At 34.2% G+C, this 19,004-nt stretch overlaps 2 protein-coding genes across 3 annotated transcripts; one reads left to right on the top strand and one right to left on the bottom strand.

Annotated features, from left to right (window-relative positions):
• Positions 1-1,939: 1,939 nt before the first annotated feature.
• LOC141403719 (metaxin-2) lies at positions 1,940-3,131 on the bottom strand. 2 transcript variants are annotated; one of them, XM_073986566.1, is made up of 2 exons: positions 3,047-3,131; positions 1,940-2,977 (listed from the first exon to the last, which is right to left on the bottom strand). In XM_073986566.1, the coding sequence occupies exon 2, from the start codon at positions 2,936-2,938 to the stop codon at positions 2,177-2,179; it is 762 nt and encodes a 253-aa protein (XP_073842667.1). In that variant the 5' UTR covers positions 2,939-2,977; positions 3,047-3,131; the 3' UTR covers positions 1,940-2,176. The 2 variants fall into 2 exon arrangements, with proteins under 2 accessions (XP_073842667.1, XP_073842666.1); XM_073986565.1 differs by having other exon boundaries at positions 1,940-3,106.
• A 1,353-nt stretch (positions 3,132-4,484) lies between these two features.
• Positions 4,485-6,339, top strand: Pex14 (peroxisomal biogenesis factor 14). The gene is made up of 3 exons (XM_073981946.1): positions 4,485-4,915; positions 5,012-5,326; positions 5,394-6,339. Exons 1-3 carry the CDS (start codon positions 4,793-4,795, stop codon positions 5,829-5,831), a joined length of 876 nt encoding a protein of 291 aa, XP_073838047.1. The 5' UTR covers positions 4,485-4,792; the 3' UTR covers positions 5,832-6,339.
• Positions 6,340-19,004: the final 12,665 nt, after the last annotated feature.

Here is a 19,004-nt window from a genome sequence, read left to right as displayed (position 1 = left end):
GATCCTAAAGTGAACTGTTCCACAATTTTGTGTGGGTGGTACCCGAAGGAGTGGACGGATTGGGTCCATATTGAAACCTCATCTAAGTCTAGTAGAAAATTCACGATGTCCAAAGTGGGGACCAAATGGGTTACTCCCTTCAAGAGTTATCGTGCGCACAAATTTTCTGAACATTTCCGATATAACCCATCTTCGAACTGAAACTAAGTTTGGACAAAATTGTACGAAAGCCAAATTTTGGACCTAATCGGCTCATCCGTTCGAGAGTTATCGTGCGCTCCAGCCAGCCAGACAGACGGACATTGCTAAATCGACTCCAAATTGTCTGAAACACATTTCGTCCAAACATACTTGGAGTCTAAAAACATTATTTCGATGAGGCACATTGCATTAGCATAAATGCTGAGGGTATAAAAACCCACGAAATTTCAAAAAATGTTAAACGGACGGAACGGGACTGCTAGAAAAGTATATATGGGCTGAAAGGAGACACTCTCGGGCATCATTCTGTGAAAACAGTACTTTGTTCCAAGCTGTTCCCAAAAGTTCTAGTCCACTAAAGTTGAAATTTCACTAAAATTTAAGACCAAAACCACTGTGCGTCGATAAGCTCTGCCGGCCAGCTGTCTTTTCGCTCTTCGTTCACCTTTTCTGAATCGTTCGTCAAACACACGTATACATTAGGGTTATGATTTTTTGACATTTTTTCTCAAAAATAATTTCCTTTAGTGAGAATGAAGATTTGCCTATTAATGCCTAAAATAACGTGAAACGTAGCGTAATGGTTGAATGTGTCGGACTTCGGTAGGCTCCTAATTTTTCAATGTATATAATAGGTCTAATAAGCTCAACTCGAAAGAGAATTAATTAATGGGCCGATTCCGTACAGAGAGGCGAGTCATGTCGCGTCGTCTATCGTCTCTGTGACAAAATTTTAATAATGCACTACGTACAGCGATAGAAAATAATCGTCGATAACAAGTTATTTTTATTTTTTTTTATTTTATTTTTATTCGTTAGTAAAAATGAACGGCGACAGCTAATTTGTTGTCGCCGGAAAATGAACATTACGGCGACAAAATTTGACGTCGTCGTGCGACTTTTGCCATACGTAATGGAAAAATTGCAACTGGCAACGCGACACGACTCGCCTCGCTGTACGGAATCGGCCAATAAATATCACTATAAATGACCTTCGCCTTAATAAGGCAAAAAAAAAAAAAACATTAATTTCACTTTATTATGAAAAAGGTTCCGCAGAAACCATGAGGGTATAAAAAGAAAAAATGATCTCTTAATAATATTCAATGATCTTCTGTTGTCTTAAAAAGACCTCCAAAAGTCTTCTGTTGTTTATAGAAGACGTCAAGAGGTCTTTGTTGTTTTTTGAAGACCTTTGCTGTCTTCAAAGACCTTTTCCTCTTTATAGAAGCCCTTAAGAGATCTTTTGTTGTTTTTAGAAGACATCAACAGTTCTTCTGTGCCTTTAGAAGACATCAGGAGGTCTTCCGATTTACTCGGGAGTGAACATTTGGGTAGAGGTGGTAATTTTTTTGTGCATTTGTTTTTTTTTTGGTGGTTTTGGGGTAAGTTTATTTGGGGTTGGGGCAGGTTTTTGTTTTGTGCTGACTAGGGGGCAAGTTGCCCACCCTCAAGTTGCTCGAATTCCAGAAGAGTTTCACTCGCGAGTGGAATTCGGGCGAGTATTCGGAGCTCTGTTTAGAAGACCTCCCAAGGTTCCCAATGTCTTCTGTACTCTTCTTTGGCCGGTAACTTTTTGAGCATGTGTATATATACTCTACTTTCATCCAAAGATATGGGTAATTTGAGGCCGGCGCCTTCTAAAGCGACTTGGTACATTTATAAGCACCTACATTAACATGTGAAATTTTATTGCGATTCATGAATGAGTGTTATTTGTTCGTAGTCAGTGGTAAGATTTCAAGTTTATCCTTCATTCATTAAAATTTATTGTGTATAGAATATATTTGTTCAATTTTTGTTTTTAAGTTTACACACAGAAATCTTCAACATAGAAAGCATATTTAAAAAATATGTATATTTATAAACAATTACTTAATATCGTAATGACTGGATTGGATTAACAAGCACACGGAAACAAAAAAATGTATATAGGTAGATAGCTTCTTCGTCTTTTTTTTTGCTGTTTCAACATTTATACAGCTTTTGTTTGGAAATATTTATCATCAATAAAACGGCAAAATTGTACAAGAGGTTTGAATTTCTGGACACTTTGTGCTAATGCCATATTGGGTAGATTTATGGTAAGTACCGAGAAGAGGTGACCAAAGACAATGGCGTCCAATTCACAAGGTTGTTCACCATAGAAGAAGGGACCATCACGTTCTTTCAGCTTAAGGTTTAGTGTTTCACAGCATTTCTCCACCTTTTCCATGACATCTTCAATTTCCATATTATCCCATTGATAGACTTTGAGTAGCTTTTTGGCTTGTCTCCTTTTGGAGGCATTTTGTATTTTATTTAATGGCCATGGAAATACACAACCATTTCGCGGTGCTGTCACTTCGTTGTATACACGATCAATCATAAAACTAATATAGATCTGAGCCATGGTGAAAATGTTTTCCGTCAACGAGACATAAGTACGCATTTCCGATTTTTCATCTTCATCCAGCCACTGTCCTATGGCATTACTTTGATGTTCAACAAAGTTTACAATGGGTTCAAATTCAGCAAAGACAAATGCTCCAACTTGTAGTACCGGCAATTTCGTCATTCTACCACCTGGCGACATGAACTCGGCATTGGCACAGGATCTCACTTCAAAGGGAAGATTGCACATCTTTAGATAGGCCTTTACAGCTAAACAACTGGAATTTTCATATAGTAAAATTTGTTCAGCTTCGTATGGTTGATAGAGTGTGGGTAGGGGATTTTCGGGCCATGGTTCGCTCATTTTCTCCTTGGTATTATATTCGATAAGTACTTGTGATTTCTGCATTTATTTTAATATTTTATATGAATTTTTGTTTAAATTTTATTCGTTGTTTTTTCTAATGCTTACACAATTAATTTTTCACGCACTTCTCACGTCTCTGTTGTTTTCGGATAAAAATAAAGAAATTATGACATATGAAGTAGAGTTGTACAATCTAGTTCATTTGAAAGATCTAGTTCAATAGCTCAGCTCTTTTAACTGAACTAGTTCAGTAATCTAGTTCATAGTTCACTATCCAGTTCAATAATTCGGATCAGAATCGTTCACGGGCTCTTATCATTCGCTTGATGAAAACACACACACACTTACACCAAATAGGAACAAACATTAGAGTAATAATTAAACTGCAAAAATATTACATTTAGATAATTTTATACCATTCATAAATAAAGATTAAGTTTGTATTAAGTTTAGAAGAAAACGTCCTTCAGAAAAAAATTGTAATTAGAATTTCATTTACGTGGCTGGCAAAAAATCTTATGTTGTGTGTTTGTACAAATTATAACTGCGAAAAAGCTTTATGTATGTATGTTTATTTTTTTCTATCCAAAAAAGCACATTGAAAGATAATGGATTCGATATATTGGGATGTGTTATGTCAACAATGTTCTTTATGTAGAAATTACTTTTATTACAATAGGGGTTGACACTTCACATTGATCCAAAACATAAACAAAACTCATTACATTACGAAGGCATCACTTAGCACAGAAAACGGCGTCACTTTATTCATATGTGAATGACATGCTGAACTAGATTGTGAATCGTTCGTTCGTTGATCGTTCTTTGTGGATCTTTCGTTCTGCGCCCAGTGAGCTATTGAACTATAATGAACTATATCGACTGATCTAGTTCATACGCTCTTTTCAATGAATCGTTCAATTGAACTAGTTCGTTCATGAACTATACAACTCTAATATGAAGACATATGAAAGTGACGTGAACCCTGCAGAGAAATAATGTTGCCATCTTTTAATGCACGCACTGTAAACAATGTTATCGATATGTGTTTGATAACAGGGTGAATCTGTCGATGTCGTTTAAATGAAGTCGCCTTTTTCTTCTACATTTATCGGCAATTTATGATTGGTAGTTGCTCTGTTCCAGAACTTTCAAGAGGCTACAACATTTTTACCCTTATGTTATCGAAAAAAATATTAAAAATTAGTAGATTCTTGCAGTATTGGAACAGACCAAGTATTAAAATGAGGAAAATAAGGTATTATAAAGATCAACGGCGTTAACTTTTAGTGTGACTATGACATTTTTTGCCGGGTTGCGTTCTCTATGAGGATTTATTTGATGTATGCACAACGAAATTGACATTTGAAATCCTGTAATTTATTAAAACCGGTTGCATTTAATTATGCCTTGATGAAAGAAAAATTCAATCTATGTTACCCTTGCTCTTTTATTCTTTGATAAAAAATCACCCTGTGTTTGTACCGATAAATCAAAGAAGTGCCGCAAAAATATGATGTCATGGCGAGCGACTCATTCTCTCTTACCGGACGAAGCCCAACACGATTAAGGAATATATTAAGTTTATTTTCCATACGGCAACATACTTTTGGTGAGCATTATTGCGATAATTTGTTGTATTTCGATTGCAAATTAAGTCTTTTATTTTTTAATTAATTCAATCGAAAGAAGCACACGAACTAAAAACCTCGGAAGAACACTATTAGAAAAAGAAAGCAAAATAACAAATAGAGGCTAAGCTAAGAGATAAGAACAAAGGCAAAAATATTTAGTTGTTGTTTTTGTAGATCTCAAGTAGTAGAAAAAATTCGAATTGCAGTAGAATTAAATATGTCTAACAACACAGATACCGGGGACACAGTTAGTGTTATAACCGTGGAAGGTGGAAATGAAGGGATACCACCACCACCTCCACCCGTACTAAATGATTCCACACCTGTGCGTGAAGCATTGGTAAGTAGGACCTGCTCCCATAAATGGAAGTGGCGACAATTGATTTTACACCTTGAGAATAATCTAAAATATCTTTACTGTTAATCTGGATTATAGATAACAACAGCCATTAACTTCCTACAAAATGCCAAAGTGCGACACACAACGTTACTGCAGAAACAACAATTTCTACGGTCCAAAGGTCTGACAGAAAAAGAAATACAAATTGCCTGTGAAAGAGCAGGGGTATTTAGTCAGGATCCCAATGCTGCGCCCACGGTCATTAATATGGGTATCAATGCCACCCAGACGCACCATGCCCAATTAGCCTTGCAGCCCGTAAGACCAACTGCATTTGGTCGGATGAAAGAAATACTCCACTCAATGGCTTTACTGGGTGGTGTAGCCTATGCCATTTATACATTTTGGAAGGTAAACTAAGCAATCGATATCCCTAATAACCGAAATAACTGATCACATTCCCTTTATTTCCATTTAGAAATTCCTGGAACCCTTCCTCTTTGGTCGGAAAAAGAAATCCACAGATGAAACTTTGGCGGAAATTGACAAAAAAGTCGATACGCGTATTGGTGAGGTCAAAACCGAATTGACCCAAGTCAAAGAGTCTTTGGCCCGTGAACAGCGTGATCAAACTCAACAATTTATGCGGGAATTTAATCAATTTAAAAGTGATTTAGAGGCTATTAAAGGTTTACTTTTAAATCGTAAACAATTTGCATCACCCCTGGTAACGGCTGGGCCAGCTTCCATACCTGCTTGGCAGTTATCTTCATCATCACCACATCATTTGCGACACCATAAAGACAGTCAATCGGACGATAATGAAAAGGTCGATGATGTAGGTTCCGGTTCGGCGGGTTCATCGGAAACTGAAGTTGTTACCAAAAATAGTGATTCCAGTCTAGAGATTATGTAAACAAAATGCAAATATTGTATCAATGAGTGAGTGTGTTTCTGTGTATTGCATTAACGAATAGCACACTATACAAATTATGATGAAAGTGTGTTGAGAGACATACTAAAGATGCTGATGATGATGATCAAATGCCGTTACTTTTATTTTGTGAAAGTAAACAGATAAATGATTTGATAAGATTATAGGCGCAATACAACAATGTTTAGATGTTTCCTTTCTTCTCTTAAATCTAATCATGTTTGCATGTAAATGTTTTTTTTTTCTTTTTGGTTTAATTCGGATTATACATTTTGTGTTTAAAGAATTTATAAAAAAAAACAGGTGTATCTTCTCTTTTTTGTACAAATTTTTAGAAATAAGTTAATATATGTATGTTTTTGTATTGATTTCGAAAATTTGTTTCTTTATTTTCCAATTGGCCATATACATTTAACGTGATTTGCAAAGGTAACAAGGACACATATAAATCCATTCCCAAAGTAATAAAAACAATTTTGAATGATATAAACATGAATTTTCTATAAAATTCGTCGAAGGGTGTAGTATTGTTTGGCTTGAATGGTAACAATGGGTGTTGACATTTTTGTTTTTATAAAAGCAAACATGGGGCTCAATTCTTGTTCTATGGAAATTTGAAATGAAAACTTTTATAAAGGAAATAAATGTCAAGTGAAAAAAATTATAAAGAAAATATTTTTCATTTGAAATTTTCATAGAACAAGAATCCAGCCCCAGATCAATACATTGTTTCTGAAAAGTATTTTCAAAGAAAAGTGCAAAAAATGCTGTTCTATGCCCAGATTTTTACCTCTATCAGGGCAACGTCGTTAAAGACTAGTATAATATGGGGCAAGCCTGGCTGATACAGAACTTTCCAGATATTATTTAATTTTAAATACGTGCTCTATACACCACGGTTAATGATTTTTCACAGTCATTTTTTGGAAAATAACTTCAAAAACTAGAAATTTCTATACGAGTTGCCTACAAAGGGACCTTAATTACAATCATGGCAAAATTACATCAGGACAATCATTTATTCTATCGAAACCAATGTCAAAACTACTGATAACGATATGAAACCAATTATTCCACCATTCTGGGTACTAAAGTGGCATACAAAGCGAAAAATTTAGAAATTATTAATCGATTATTGTGGTGCATCATTTTTTATGCTTATTTTAAAAATGACCTTTTTTAGTTGTCCGGTAAAATTTTATTTTAACGCTACTGTGAATGGAATATGTTTGTATGTCATCTTAAAGCAACTTTTCAGTCTACAAAATTGTTTTTTTTGAATTGTTAAAAAATCTCAACTCGTTTCCAAGTTATCAACGTTTACATTTTTTATTTCATGTTGCATCATTTTAGTGACAGTCACTGTATTTATTCGCTTCTCTCATAATAAAGGTGCGGTGACTTTTCAGGTACTTAGTGCATTTTTTCCTGCACATATTGAATTTTACTGCAACTGATGTATAGGAAATACCATATTTCCCTACGTGTTGGTTGTTGTTGTTGTAACAGTGTTTTTGTTATGTTTATTTGTTCGTTCGTCTGTTCAATCTGGCTCTGGGTCTATCTCCAGTTCCAGAAAAGTGGCTGCTTCGATGGGATGTAGCCACAGATCCACTGGAGTTAGATGGGTAGGTTTAACTGCCCCGCCTACGTGTTGGTTGACTGCGTCTTCCATATTTTGTTGGTCTGTTTTGAAATTCTCGTTTGATGCGAGGTCGTCGTCGTCATCTAAAAGTTCTGTTGTGCTTGTAGTGCTTCTATCGCCTAAAGCATATAAAAGAAAAAGACGCAATCAGGTATGTGATGAATTTCGAATCGATTTGCAATGAAAACGATTTGCCCAAAACGATGTGATGATGGGATCCGAATCGAATTTCAATTCCACGTTGTTTCAATATCATTAAATTCCCACAAACAAAAAACGGACTGGTGATTCCTATTCTGGAGTTAAAAGAAGAAAAATACAGGTATGTGATGAATTTCGAATCGATTTGCAATGAAAACGATTTGCCCAAAACGAGTGAATTGTTTTTAGATGTGATGGGATCCGCATCGAATTTCAATTCCACGTTGTTCCAATTTCATTAAATTCCCACAAACAAAAAACGGACTGGTGATCCCTAATCACCAGTCGAAAGAAGAAAAATAGAAATAAAAAACACTTTTTTAGTCTTGGCGATGGCAAAAGCCGAAAAAATATAATAAAATAAATTAGTGTTCTTGTTTAAATTGTCCTATATGGAAGTTTAGTGTGGAAATTCTTGTCCAATTACATGAGGAGAACTTTACAAACAGTGCAAAAAAATATTAAGCGGATGCCTTCACTAATCTAGAGGAAAGAAACATGTTCAAAGTAGATTTTTTGATCCGTGTTTTTTATCGAAATATCAAATATTTTCTTAACAAAATATTCTAAATATAATGGAAACAAATGTAAATTTATCTATTCTATATCCGTGTTTAAATTTCAAGCCTTTTTTTCTTAAAAAAATATCAAAGTTCATTAAATCGTTTATAAATCGACCACAAAAATATGACTGTTTTCAAAACGAGACAAATAAACGATTATCGAATTGCATCACACGTCTTTTTGATCAATTTTTCCATAGAACAAAATGGAATATAAAACCGATATCGAAAACAATTCGATGTCGGAAAATGTACATGCATCACACCTACAGCCGTTTTTGACTTGTTTTGAGATCGAAATCGATTTCCATCACATACCTGATAGAAAGAAAAAACACTTTTTTAGTCTTGGCGATGGCAAAAGCCGAAAAAATGTAAAAACAAATAAAATAAATCTGTGTTCTTGTTTAAATTGGCCTATATGGAAGTTTAGTGTGGAAATTCTTGTCCAATTACATGAGGAGAACTTTACAAACAGTGCAAACAACATATTAAGCGGATGTCTTCACTAATCTAGAGGAAAGAAACATGTTCAAAGTAGATTTTTTGATCCGTGTTTTTTATCGAAATATCAAATATTTTCTTAACAAAATATACTAAATATAAGGTAAATAAATGTAAATTTATCTATTCTATATCCGTGTTTAAATTTCAAGCTTTTTTTCCTAAAAACTATCAAAATTCATTACATCGTTTATAAATCGACCACAAAAATATGACCGTTTTCAAACCGAGAAAAATAAACGATTATCGAATTGCATCACACGTCTTTTTGATCAATTTTTCCATAGAACAAAATGGAATATGAAACCGATATCGAAAACAATTCGATGTCGGAAAATATACATGCATCACACCTACAGTCGTTTTTGACTCGTTTTGAGCTCGAAATCGTTTTCCATCACATACCAGAATATTTAATATGAAAATAGTGACGACAAAAATTTCATCCGATGAAATTTCATGTAAGGCCTTGTACACACGCTGCGACTTTTGATGCATGCATCACCATTTTCGTACTTGTAGGGATGCATTTTTTCGTAATATTGTAAGAAGTGTAATTTTTGTAACAAACATGTACGATTTTACATATGTATGTACATGTTATGATTGTTGAATGCATGTAGGTATAAATTGTTAAACCAAAATTATTGAAACAGGTAAAAATATTTGTTAATATTTCTCGACAAATGTAAATAACAAAATTTTTGGAAAAAAGATTGTTAGGTAAAAATGTATTTTCCAAACACATTTGGAACACACATTTGGAACACAAGCAATTCAGTTTCAACTATGAAGGCAATAAAAAACTAACAACATACTTATCAAATAAAGGAGGAAGTTTACTCCATGTATTTTTATTACATTCTTTTAAATCCATGATGTACATTAAATAATTTTAACATTCTAAAAGGTATTAATAAATTAAATGATTAGTCATGAAATTTTACATTTCATACATTTCGTACATTTTCATTCCCTCCATCACTACTATTTTTTGCAACACCGCTAAAAAATGGTGATGCATGCATCAAAAGTCGCAGCGTGTGTACAAGGCCTAAGCAGATTAATGGGTCGATTCCGTATTGCGACGCGAGTCGTATCGCGTTGCCAATTGAAATTTGTCCATTACGTATGGCAAAAGTCGCCCGACGACGACGCCATAAAGTTCATTTTCCGGCGACCACAAATTAGCCGTCGCCGTGCTTTTTTATAAACGAACAAAAACGAAAAATTGAAACGTAAATAACATTTTCATTTATTTTAATAGCCCGTTTCCACGGTACGTCGTTCGTTCTCTATTCGTTGTTCGACCCATAACACTGTTGGGCAGAAATGCTCGGCTTCATACACAAAAGTGTAAAAAATACATGAGTCTCTCGCAATTTGCCCACCATTGACCCATAACTACGAATAAATTACTTATTTCCCCACACAAAATTCTATGAAAGAACGACGATTTTTCTACGTTGTTCGATTAGAAATACTCGCTGAACGACGAATATATGTATATGTCCCATCCTTAACAAATGAGAGAATTTATCGAAAAAATTAATTATGACATGTCTAAATTCAAAATTGAAAAATGTGTTGAAAACACACAAATTTTTACAAAAAAGGAAAAAGATGAATGAAAATTAATGAACTAAACATTTTATATAGATGCAGAAGGAAGATGGTTGTGTTTCCTTCTTAATTCCACACACATTTCTTGTCCATTAGTTCAAAACCGCGTAAAAAATCAGAAACAAAAAGGAAACAAATAACTGAAAGTCTGTATACACAAATATTGTTCTGACATGTCTCTCTCTCTCTTTAATTTTGAAAATAGAAACAAATAAAAATATATTGAAAATACAAAATTATTCAGAATTTACGGAAAAAAATAATGAAATGTGTAGTTAAATATAGAAGATACATTTGAAGGAAAGTCTATTGCTTTTCCTATTCATTTAATGTATATTTTATGTGTTTTCGGTTCAAATTTTCGTGAAAACAAGGAAACAAAAGTGAAGGAAATTTTGTTTATGTTTCTGTTAATTACGAATGGTGTCGTGGAAACGGGTTAATTCGTGTACGTCGTTCGACAATCGAACAGTGTAATTGAAACGCTCGTGTGAACATGACATAACAGAATTTACTTAATATGTATTATATACAGTCAACCAAAAAAGTCTACATACACCCTATAAATCTCGAGTTTTAAGGTTAATACCCCGTTTATATATAACCGGATTTAACAAACCGACTGGGTTTTAAATGTCAATTCCATTGCTTATATTTCAAACAAATCCTCATAAAGAAGGTTAACCCTGCAAAAAGCTCTAATATAAACAGCATATTAGGAAACATTTTTATGAATATCCAAGTACATAGTTCTATTTCATATCCCTAATAAACAATATTACATACAACAAAAATATATTCCATAATACGAATATCGTTTAATTCTATAAAAATTAAAAGCGAAAAAGTGTACATACACCCAATGAAATATTAAGATTACCGTAAAAATTATGAAATAAGAAATACAAATTTTACATTTTATTGCTTTATCGAATGTCTCTGGTTGTCTATGACATATTTTAGACAAAATAGGAACATATTTGTGCTTTAATTGACGTTGTTTGAGGTCAGACTTCGCGTATAGCTCGTTAAGGCGGACAATTCAGCCAATGCTTCTCTTGCATCTCTTCATCTGATGTGTGTGTGGCTGGAGGGGGTTTGGTGAGAGGTGTGGCTGGAGGGGGTTTGGTGAGAGGTGTTGTTTGTGTTGCTTGTAGTGCTTCTATCACCTAAAGCATATGAAAGATTCAATATTTAATATGAAAATAGTGACGACGAAATTTCATCCGATGAAATTTCATGTAAGCAGATTAAAGTGTGACCAAAACACTTTTTACCCCGTAGAATTTCCCTCGCGTTATCGACTCTTGTTTTAAGTTCGTGTACCGGGACTTTATACTTGGTTACAGTCCTAGCGATACCCTGATTCTGTTGTTGTTGCCACAAATTATCCCCCATAGAAATAGACGTACCCAATTCAACCAATGCTTCTTTTGCATCTCTTCATCTGATGTATCTGATGTGTGTGTGATCAGAGGGGGTGTAGCCAATGCTTCTCTTGCCATATCGTCCATCTCTTCATCTGATGTGTGTGTGGCTAGAGGGGGTGTGGTGAGAGGTGTGGCTGGAGGGGGTTTGGTAAGAGGTGTGGCTGGAGGGGGTTTGGTGAGAGGTGTTGTTTGTGTTGCTGGTTCTTTTTTTGTTGGTGTAACTGTTGTTGTTGTTTGTGTTGCTGCTTCCTTTTTTGTTGGTGTAATTGTTGATGGTGTTTGAGCTTCCTTTTTTGGTGTAACCTTTTTTTTGGTTGTAGTTGTCACGGTGCCATCCGCATTATATTTTACAAAAATATTAATAAACAAACATAGGCCAAACAAACAAAAATAGAACAAATAAACATAGAAGAATTTCTTCAGATTTCTTGCACCGACAATTTAGTAAAATCTATGCCAAAACCAAGTTCTAACTCTAAACACCTAAGAAATCCTTTTTGTTTCACTGTGATGTAGAAATCGTTGTTGTTTAACAATTTCTTTTTTTAACTAAATTTACCTGAATTTTGTTCATTTCATTTTATTAATTTTAAGTCAAGACACTAATGTTTTAAAGAAAGAAACCGATGTGGATACTTTTGTCTGTGACTCAATGTATGTACACATAGCCAAGAAAGTCTGCGTTCACCTTACTACTTTTCAAAAATGATAGTAAAACATTACATAAATGGGTAAATCAGAACAGTTTTTCTTTCATACTAAATATTTTATTCGCAATCTTTAGTACAAGAATAAAAAGAAAAATTCCAGAATATCAGCTATGAACAAAGCAGTAATCTAGCGTCGATTCATGGCACAAATACTACAGTCACACATACTACATATTATTTTGTGCATCATTGAGAAAATACATAACTATTACGAAGATAACGGTATAAAAGTGTCACAACTGCTAAATTAGAGCCCCAATAAGTCTGTGCTCATTTTGCATGTTGTAATAATACCGTTAATTTTCTTGAAATTGTTTGCAGTTTTCTCCCATTTTTAATCAATATTGTCGCAACTGATCATTCTGTGAGCTCGTTTGCGCATATACAATGAATCACAGTCAAAAGTATCCACTTCAATTTCTTTCATTAAAACTCAGATTGCTAAGAGCATAGATGGGCAAAATTTCTCTTAAATAGAATTTAAGGGAAAATTAGAACTGGGTTTTTGTTAAAATTTGTTAGCTTTTTTAATAATTTTTAAACGCAGACGGTATCTTAACAAGTCCAAAAAACTATGATATTAAAAACAAATTTGCAAAATGACCCGTAAATGTTTATTTATGTTGTAACAACGAAAAAGAGAAACAAAACACAGCAACGCTGGCGTGCAAGAAAGCCCATATATGGCTAAGAGTTAATTAATGATGGCGATTTCATTCATTTTTATATTTTTACATTAGGACCTTTACTTAAATATAATAAAATAAAATTGACGAAGTTCGGGTAAATTTAGATAAAAAAATTGTTAAACAACATCGATTTCTACCTCACGGTGAAAAGAATCCGCTCTAAAAGTTTTATGAAACAAAATGTTTAAATAATACATCTTATCCTTAATTCTTTCGATAAAGACACGATTTCCTACACCGGAAGCACTCAACAACGCCATACCACAACAGAGTCTCCTCTGTACTTTACTGTTGAAATTGTGTGTTTGCGGTCCAATGCGGTATTTGCCCTATGACATACCTTAAATGGTCCATATGTCTTCATTGCTTTCATTGGCAGCCTGTTTTGGTCATATGGACCAATTAAGGTATGTCATAGGACAAATACCGCCTATTAAGGATAAGATGTATTATTTAAACATTCTGAAAGGATAATTTGAAATTTAGGTGCTGAAAAATGGGATTTGGGACAACGTTCCAATTTTATCAATATATGAGCCCGAGCAAAAATCACATATTTTTCCAAAATCGATGCTATGTAACTGTCCAAAAGTGATTCAAACATCTCCCCGATCCCCGGATTTGAATCCTATAGATAATATATGGAGTATTTTGGAGACAAATATAAAACATCTTAACATCTAAAGTATAGGAACCCTGAAATATGCCTTGCAAGAAGAATGGGGAAAAATTCCGATATTTACTTAAATCTTTGCCAAAAATTCTAAAAGCTGTAAAGGATAACAAAGGATGCCATACCAAAGGCTGGAAACCTAAAAAATCCTTTTTGTTTCATGAAACTTTTAGAGTGCGTACTTTTCACTGTGAGGTAGAAATCGATGTTGTTTAACCATTTTTATTTTGTATCGAAATTTAACTGAATTTCGTTAATTTTATTTTATTATATTTAAGTTAAGACACTAATGTAAAAATATAAAAAGGAATGAAATCGCTATCATTAATCAATTCTTAGCAATCGCAGTTTTAATGAAAGAAACTGAAGTGGATACTTTTGACTGTGATTCACTGTATATACATATACTTTTATTTCAGTGCAACACTTATTACGACATATCAAAATTGTGGCCACACAAGAAGTTTGCAAAGCATAATGATAACACCCAACCCAAACATGAACATTATAGCTGGTGGCATGGCTTTGACATTGAACTCATTAGTCCTTTTTGTAAATAGCTCGCTATTCAGATATATTTTCAAAGATACAGATGCTCTTCGGTCGACCGAAATAGCAATAACCAGGGTTTAAAATGCTAACGCCATATTAGCAAAAGCACCGAATATTTGCAGCCTTGCCTGCTAAAATTTCTTCGAAATATGTTTAGCAACAATGAACAACGGCAACATGTAGAAACAAATTTCACAAAAATATTGCTAGCGATGCTGATGCTATTTGATATTGTTGCTTTAATAAAAAAGCGTCGGACACGCATACTCATATTTTGCAGCACACATGATCAACACATATCAGAAAAGAGAATAAGCAACAAGGTTTCAACGGCTTAGCCATGTTTTCAGCAAACAATTGTTTTTGAGATCAGGGTTACCAGTGTAATGCATTAAAAATCACGATATAATTAATTCCACTTTTTCGTTCAAAGGACATGTGCATTTTTGGTGAAGCCGTTCAACATATATTTTTTTATTTTTAAACAATAATAATTAGTATTCTTTAGGTTCTACCATATGATGGGAGCATTTTGACATTAAATGATATCTTTTTTATTACTGCTATGGCAACTCTAATGACAAAAAACACCCTCTCTGGCTAATTCGTTGCGACGAATGGTCAGTCGACTGCTAAATATGTAGCGTGGTTGTCGATTATGCCTAACGAAAAAAAGATTAGGCGTAAAAAACGAAATAAGCAAAAATGTACAAAAATAAATATGCGTTCGGTTGCTAATTTAGCCGTGTGTGTGAATATTGTGTAGCAGTTGAAGTGTACAGCTAATGCTAATGTTTTTAGATGCTGGCTTTTAAACCCTGGCAATAACACTTGCAGACACGCCAAGTGAAATTTTGCCATCATTAAGTCAAATTTTATATACTGGCGAAACCACAATAGAAACTAAATATGTCGGTGCAATTATTACTGCATTACAACAACTCTGTATAAGTTGAAATTTTAGCCTTTCAGAGGTCGACACCAAGAACGGCAACACCACCAACGATAACAACAACGGCAACCTCAACACCACCACCAACAACGGCAACGACACTGACAACGGCAACACCACCAACGGCAACCTCAACGACACCGACAACACCACCACCAACCCAACAACGGCAACCTCAACACCACCACCAACAACGGCAACGACACCGACAACCTCAACACCAACGACACCGACAACCTCAACGGCAACGTTCCATCATCAAATAGTGTACTTCGGCAAAATCTGAAATCCTCCAGAAAAAGGAAAATCACTATAGAGCTCAGTAGTGACCCAAAACTTAATTTGAAAAAAGCCATAGACATGTGCTATTTTGGAAAAAAAAGGGTTTCGTAGGCCGCTAAAACATACAATGTTCCGGCGCATGAACTCCAGACGAGGGTTGATCTCCTGAAGGAACACATCCTCGGTAAAAAACCTTTTACTTATTTACCTTTGCCTTTTAAACCTTTTACTTAACTTTGCCTTTTAAACCTTTTACTTACCTTTGCCTTTTGAACCTTTTACTTACCTTTGCCTTTACTTTCCTCTATCCTTTAGAAGAAGCAAGTACCACAAGTACGACGGAGTTAATAGATGACATGGACCTCCAACTAGATGCTGATCTAATTGCAGAAGAGGATAACATGAGAGAAGCCATTGCGTTTTACAACAGACACCGCGACGATTGGGGTGTGTCAATAAGGTCTATTGGGAAACAATTTAGTATTGATAGAAAAAAAATTGTCAGCGGCCCTAAAAAACGATCCGGAATATATTCGCAGAGAAAGGGAAACATTCAATAAAAATTTCGAAAAAAACCACCTCAGGAAATTGAAAAATGAACTTATAAATATATACTACATACAGCGAATCACAGTCAAAAGTATCCACTTCACTTTCTTTCATTAAAACTGCGATTTCTAAGAGTTAATGATAGTGATTTCATTCTTTTTTATACTGTTACATTAGTGTCTTAACTTAAATATTATAAAATTAAATTAACAAAATTCAGGTAAGTTTAGATAAAAAACAAAAATTGTTAAACAACATCGATTTCTACCTCACTGTCAAAAGTATCCACTCTAAAAGTTTTATGAAACCAAAAGGATTTCTTAGGAGTTTAGCACTTGGTATGACATCCTTTGTTATCCTTTAAGCAGAAAACAGATACAACGTTTGATTAAAGTTTTGCGTTGGGCGTCGAGAAAAAACAACAGCAACAGGGCGACGACGATACCAAAGTCCAGCGTTTATCTGTTTGTCGGCATATATTTCAAATGAATTTGAATTTTTGGGCATGATGCCGAACAGTGTAAAAACGGCCAAAACTTTACCCAAACGTTGTATGTGTTTCCAGCTTTACAGCTTTTAGCCTTTTTGGCAAAGATTTAACTAAGTTTTCTGGGCAAGATATCGGAATTTTTCCCCATTCTTCTTGCAAGGCATATTTCAGGGTTCCTATACTTTAGATGTTACGATTTTTTATATTTGTCTCCAAAATACTCCATAAATTATCTGTAGGATTCAAATCCGGGGATCGGGGAGGTGTTTGAATCACTTTTGGACAGTTACATAGCATCCATTTTGGAAAAATATGTGATTTGTGCTCGGGCTCATATATTGATAAAATTGGAATGTTGTCCCAAATCCCATTTTTTCAGCGCCTAAATTTCAAATTATCCTTTCAGAATTTCCTACACCGGAAGCATTCATACAACGCCATACCACAACAGAGTCTCTTCTGTGCTTTACTTTTGAAATTGTGTGTTTGGGGTGCAAAGCGGTATTTGCCCTATGCCATACCTTAATAACCATATGTCGCAGAATTTTCTTTTTTATGCGTAAAGAAAAATATACCTCAGCTTACATTTTTATTTGGTATAATATACAGTTTGTCAAGTAATTGTTTTCGAACCAAGAAAACTAACATTTTTCTGTATTAATTTATGAAAAATGACTGATAATTGGGATAAAAATGTCGGGTTTTTTGCAAAAAATAGTTGGTAGACTTATTAAAGTATAAATAAAAAATTGACCCACGTAGTCCAACAAAAAATAACGAAAGTCCATAACTACATATAATTCAAGCTGTCAAATAAATGTTTTCGAAATTTAATGGAGGTTCCAAAATAACCCATATTTTTGGTAAATTCTTGAAAATCATGACATTTTATGAATGTTATTCTTAAGAAGGGTTAACTACTAACAAGTATCAACAATATTAGGCATAGAATATCCCTATTAGGAGCGTTACCATATGGACCAAGGGAGTACCAGGTCATATTACATGTAAACAGGGTTCTATAGGTCTTAAACCGGGAATATCTGAAAACTAGGCGTTTTATGAGTTTTTTAGTTCAAAAGGATGGACTGCCACCAATTACAATAAATATTACCCACAGAATAATTAGATCAGGGGGGTTGCCAGATCTACTAAAAGGTGACAGGTTATATAAACAGTAAACGAGGCCACCTGGATCCATAACCAGGGCTTAAAATTTGTTTATTTAACTCAAATTGAATTAAGGGATAAGGGAATTCTCCAACATAAACCAAAATACGACATAAAAGTACAAAAATCGCTTAGAAATGCATATATAAGATATAGTCAGTCTATGTTGATTTTTAATAGACCTCCGATTTCAACTGTTTATAGCGAGTTCAGAGGAATTCTCTAAGTTTTTTTCTTCCATGCTAACACTGAAGCATTATTTACCCATCAACATAATTTTCCCCTTAAAAATGTACTACAGTAGTACTGCGGAGTACGCGAAATGTGTCCAATAGGTCGAAGTATGCATTTCTGAAAATTGTCGAAACCTTTACCCCATACATTTCTAAGCAATATTGGTCTCCTAATTCGATATTTCCGATTGTTTAGTGAAATGCCATTATCTCTTAATTAATTTTAATTAAAAAAAACAAACTTCGGTGCCCTGTTTCGGGGCCCAGGTGGCCTCGTTCACTGTTTATATAACATGGTACCTTTTTAGTCGATCTGGCAACCCTTCTGATCTAATTATACTGTACGTAATATTTATTGTATTTGATGGCAGTCTATTTTCGTGAACTAAAAAACTCATAAAACGCCTTAGTTTTCAGATATTCCCGTTTTAAGACCTATACGACCCTGTTTACATGTAATATGACCTGGTACTACCTTGATCCATATGGTAACCCTCCTAGTAGAGATATTCTATGCCTAATATTGTTGATACTTGTTAGTAGTTAACCCTTTTTAAGAATAACATTCATAAAATGTCATGATTTTCAAGAATTTACCAAAAATATGGGATATTTCGGAACTTCACTACATTTCGAAAACATTTATTTGACAACTTGCATTATATGTAGTTATTGGTTTTCGTTACTTTTTGTTGGACTACGTGGTTTGATTTTTTAATTGATCGTCCTATCTTGTCTTGAATAAGTCGACCAACTATTTTTTGCAAAAAAACCCGACATTTTTATCACAATTATCAGTAATTTTTCATATATTAATACAGCAAAATGTTAGTTTTCTTGGTTCGAAAACAATTACTTGACAAACTGTATATTCCAAAATCATTTCTTA

The sequence above is a fragment of the Musca autumnalis genome, unplaced genomic scaffold (assembly GCF_047663935.1).
Source record: "Musca autumnalis isolate F117 unplaced genomic scaffold, ASM4766393v1 scaffold_4, whole genome shotgun sequence".
Classification (NCBI taxonomy): domain Eukaryota; kingdom Metazoa; phylum Arthropoda; class Insecta; order Diptera; family Muscidae; genus Musca; species Musca autumnalis.
This window is presented reverse-complemented; position numbering and strand designations above follow the sequence as displayed.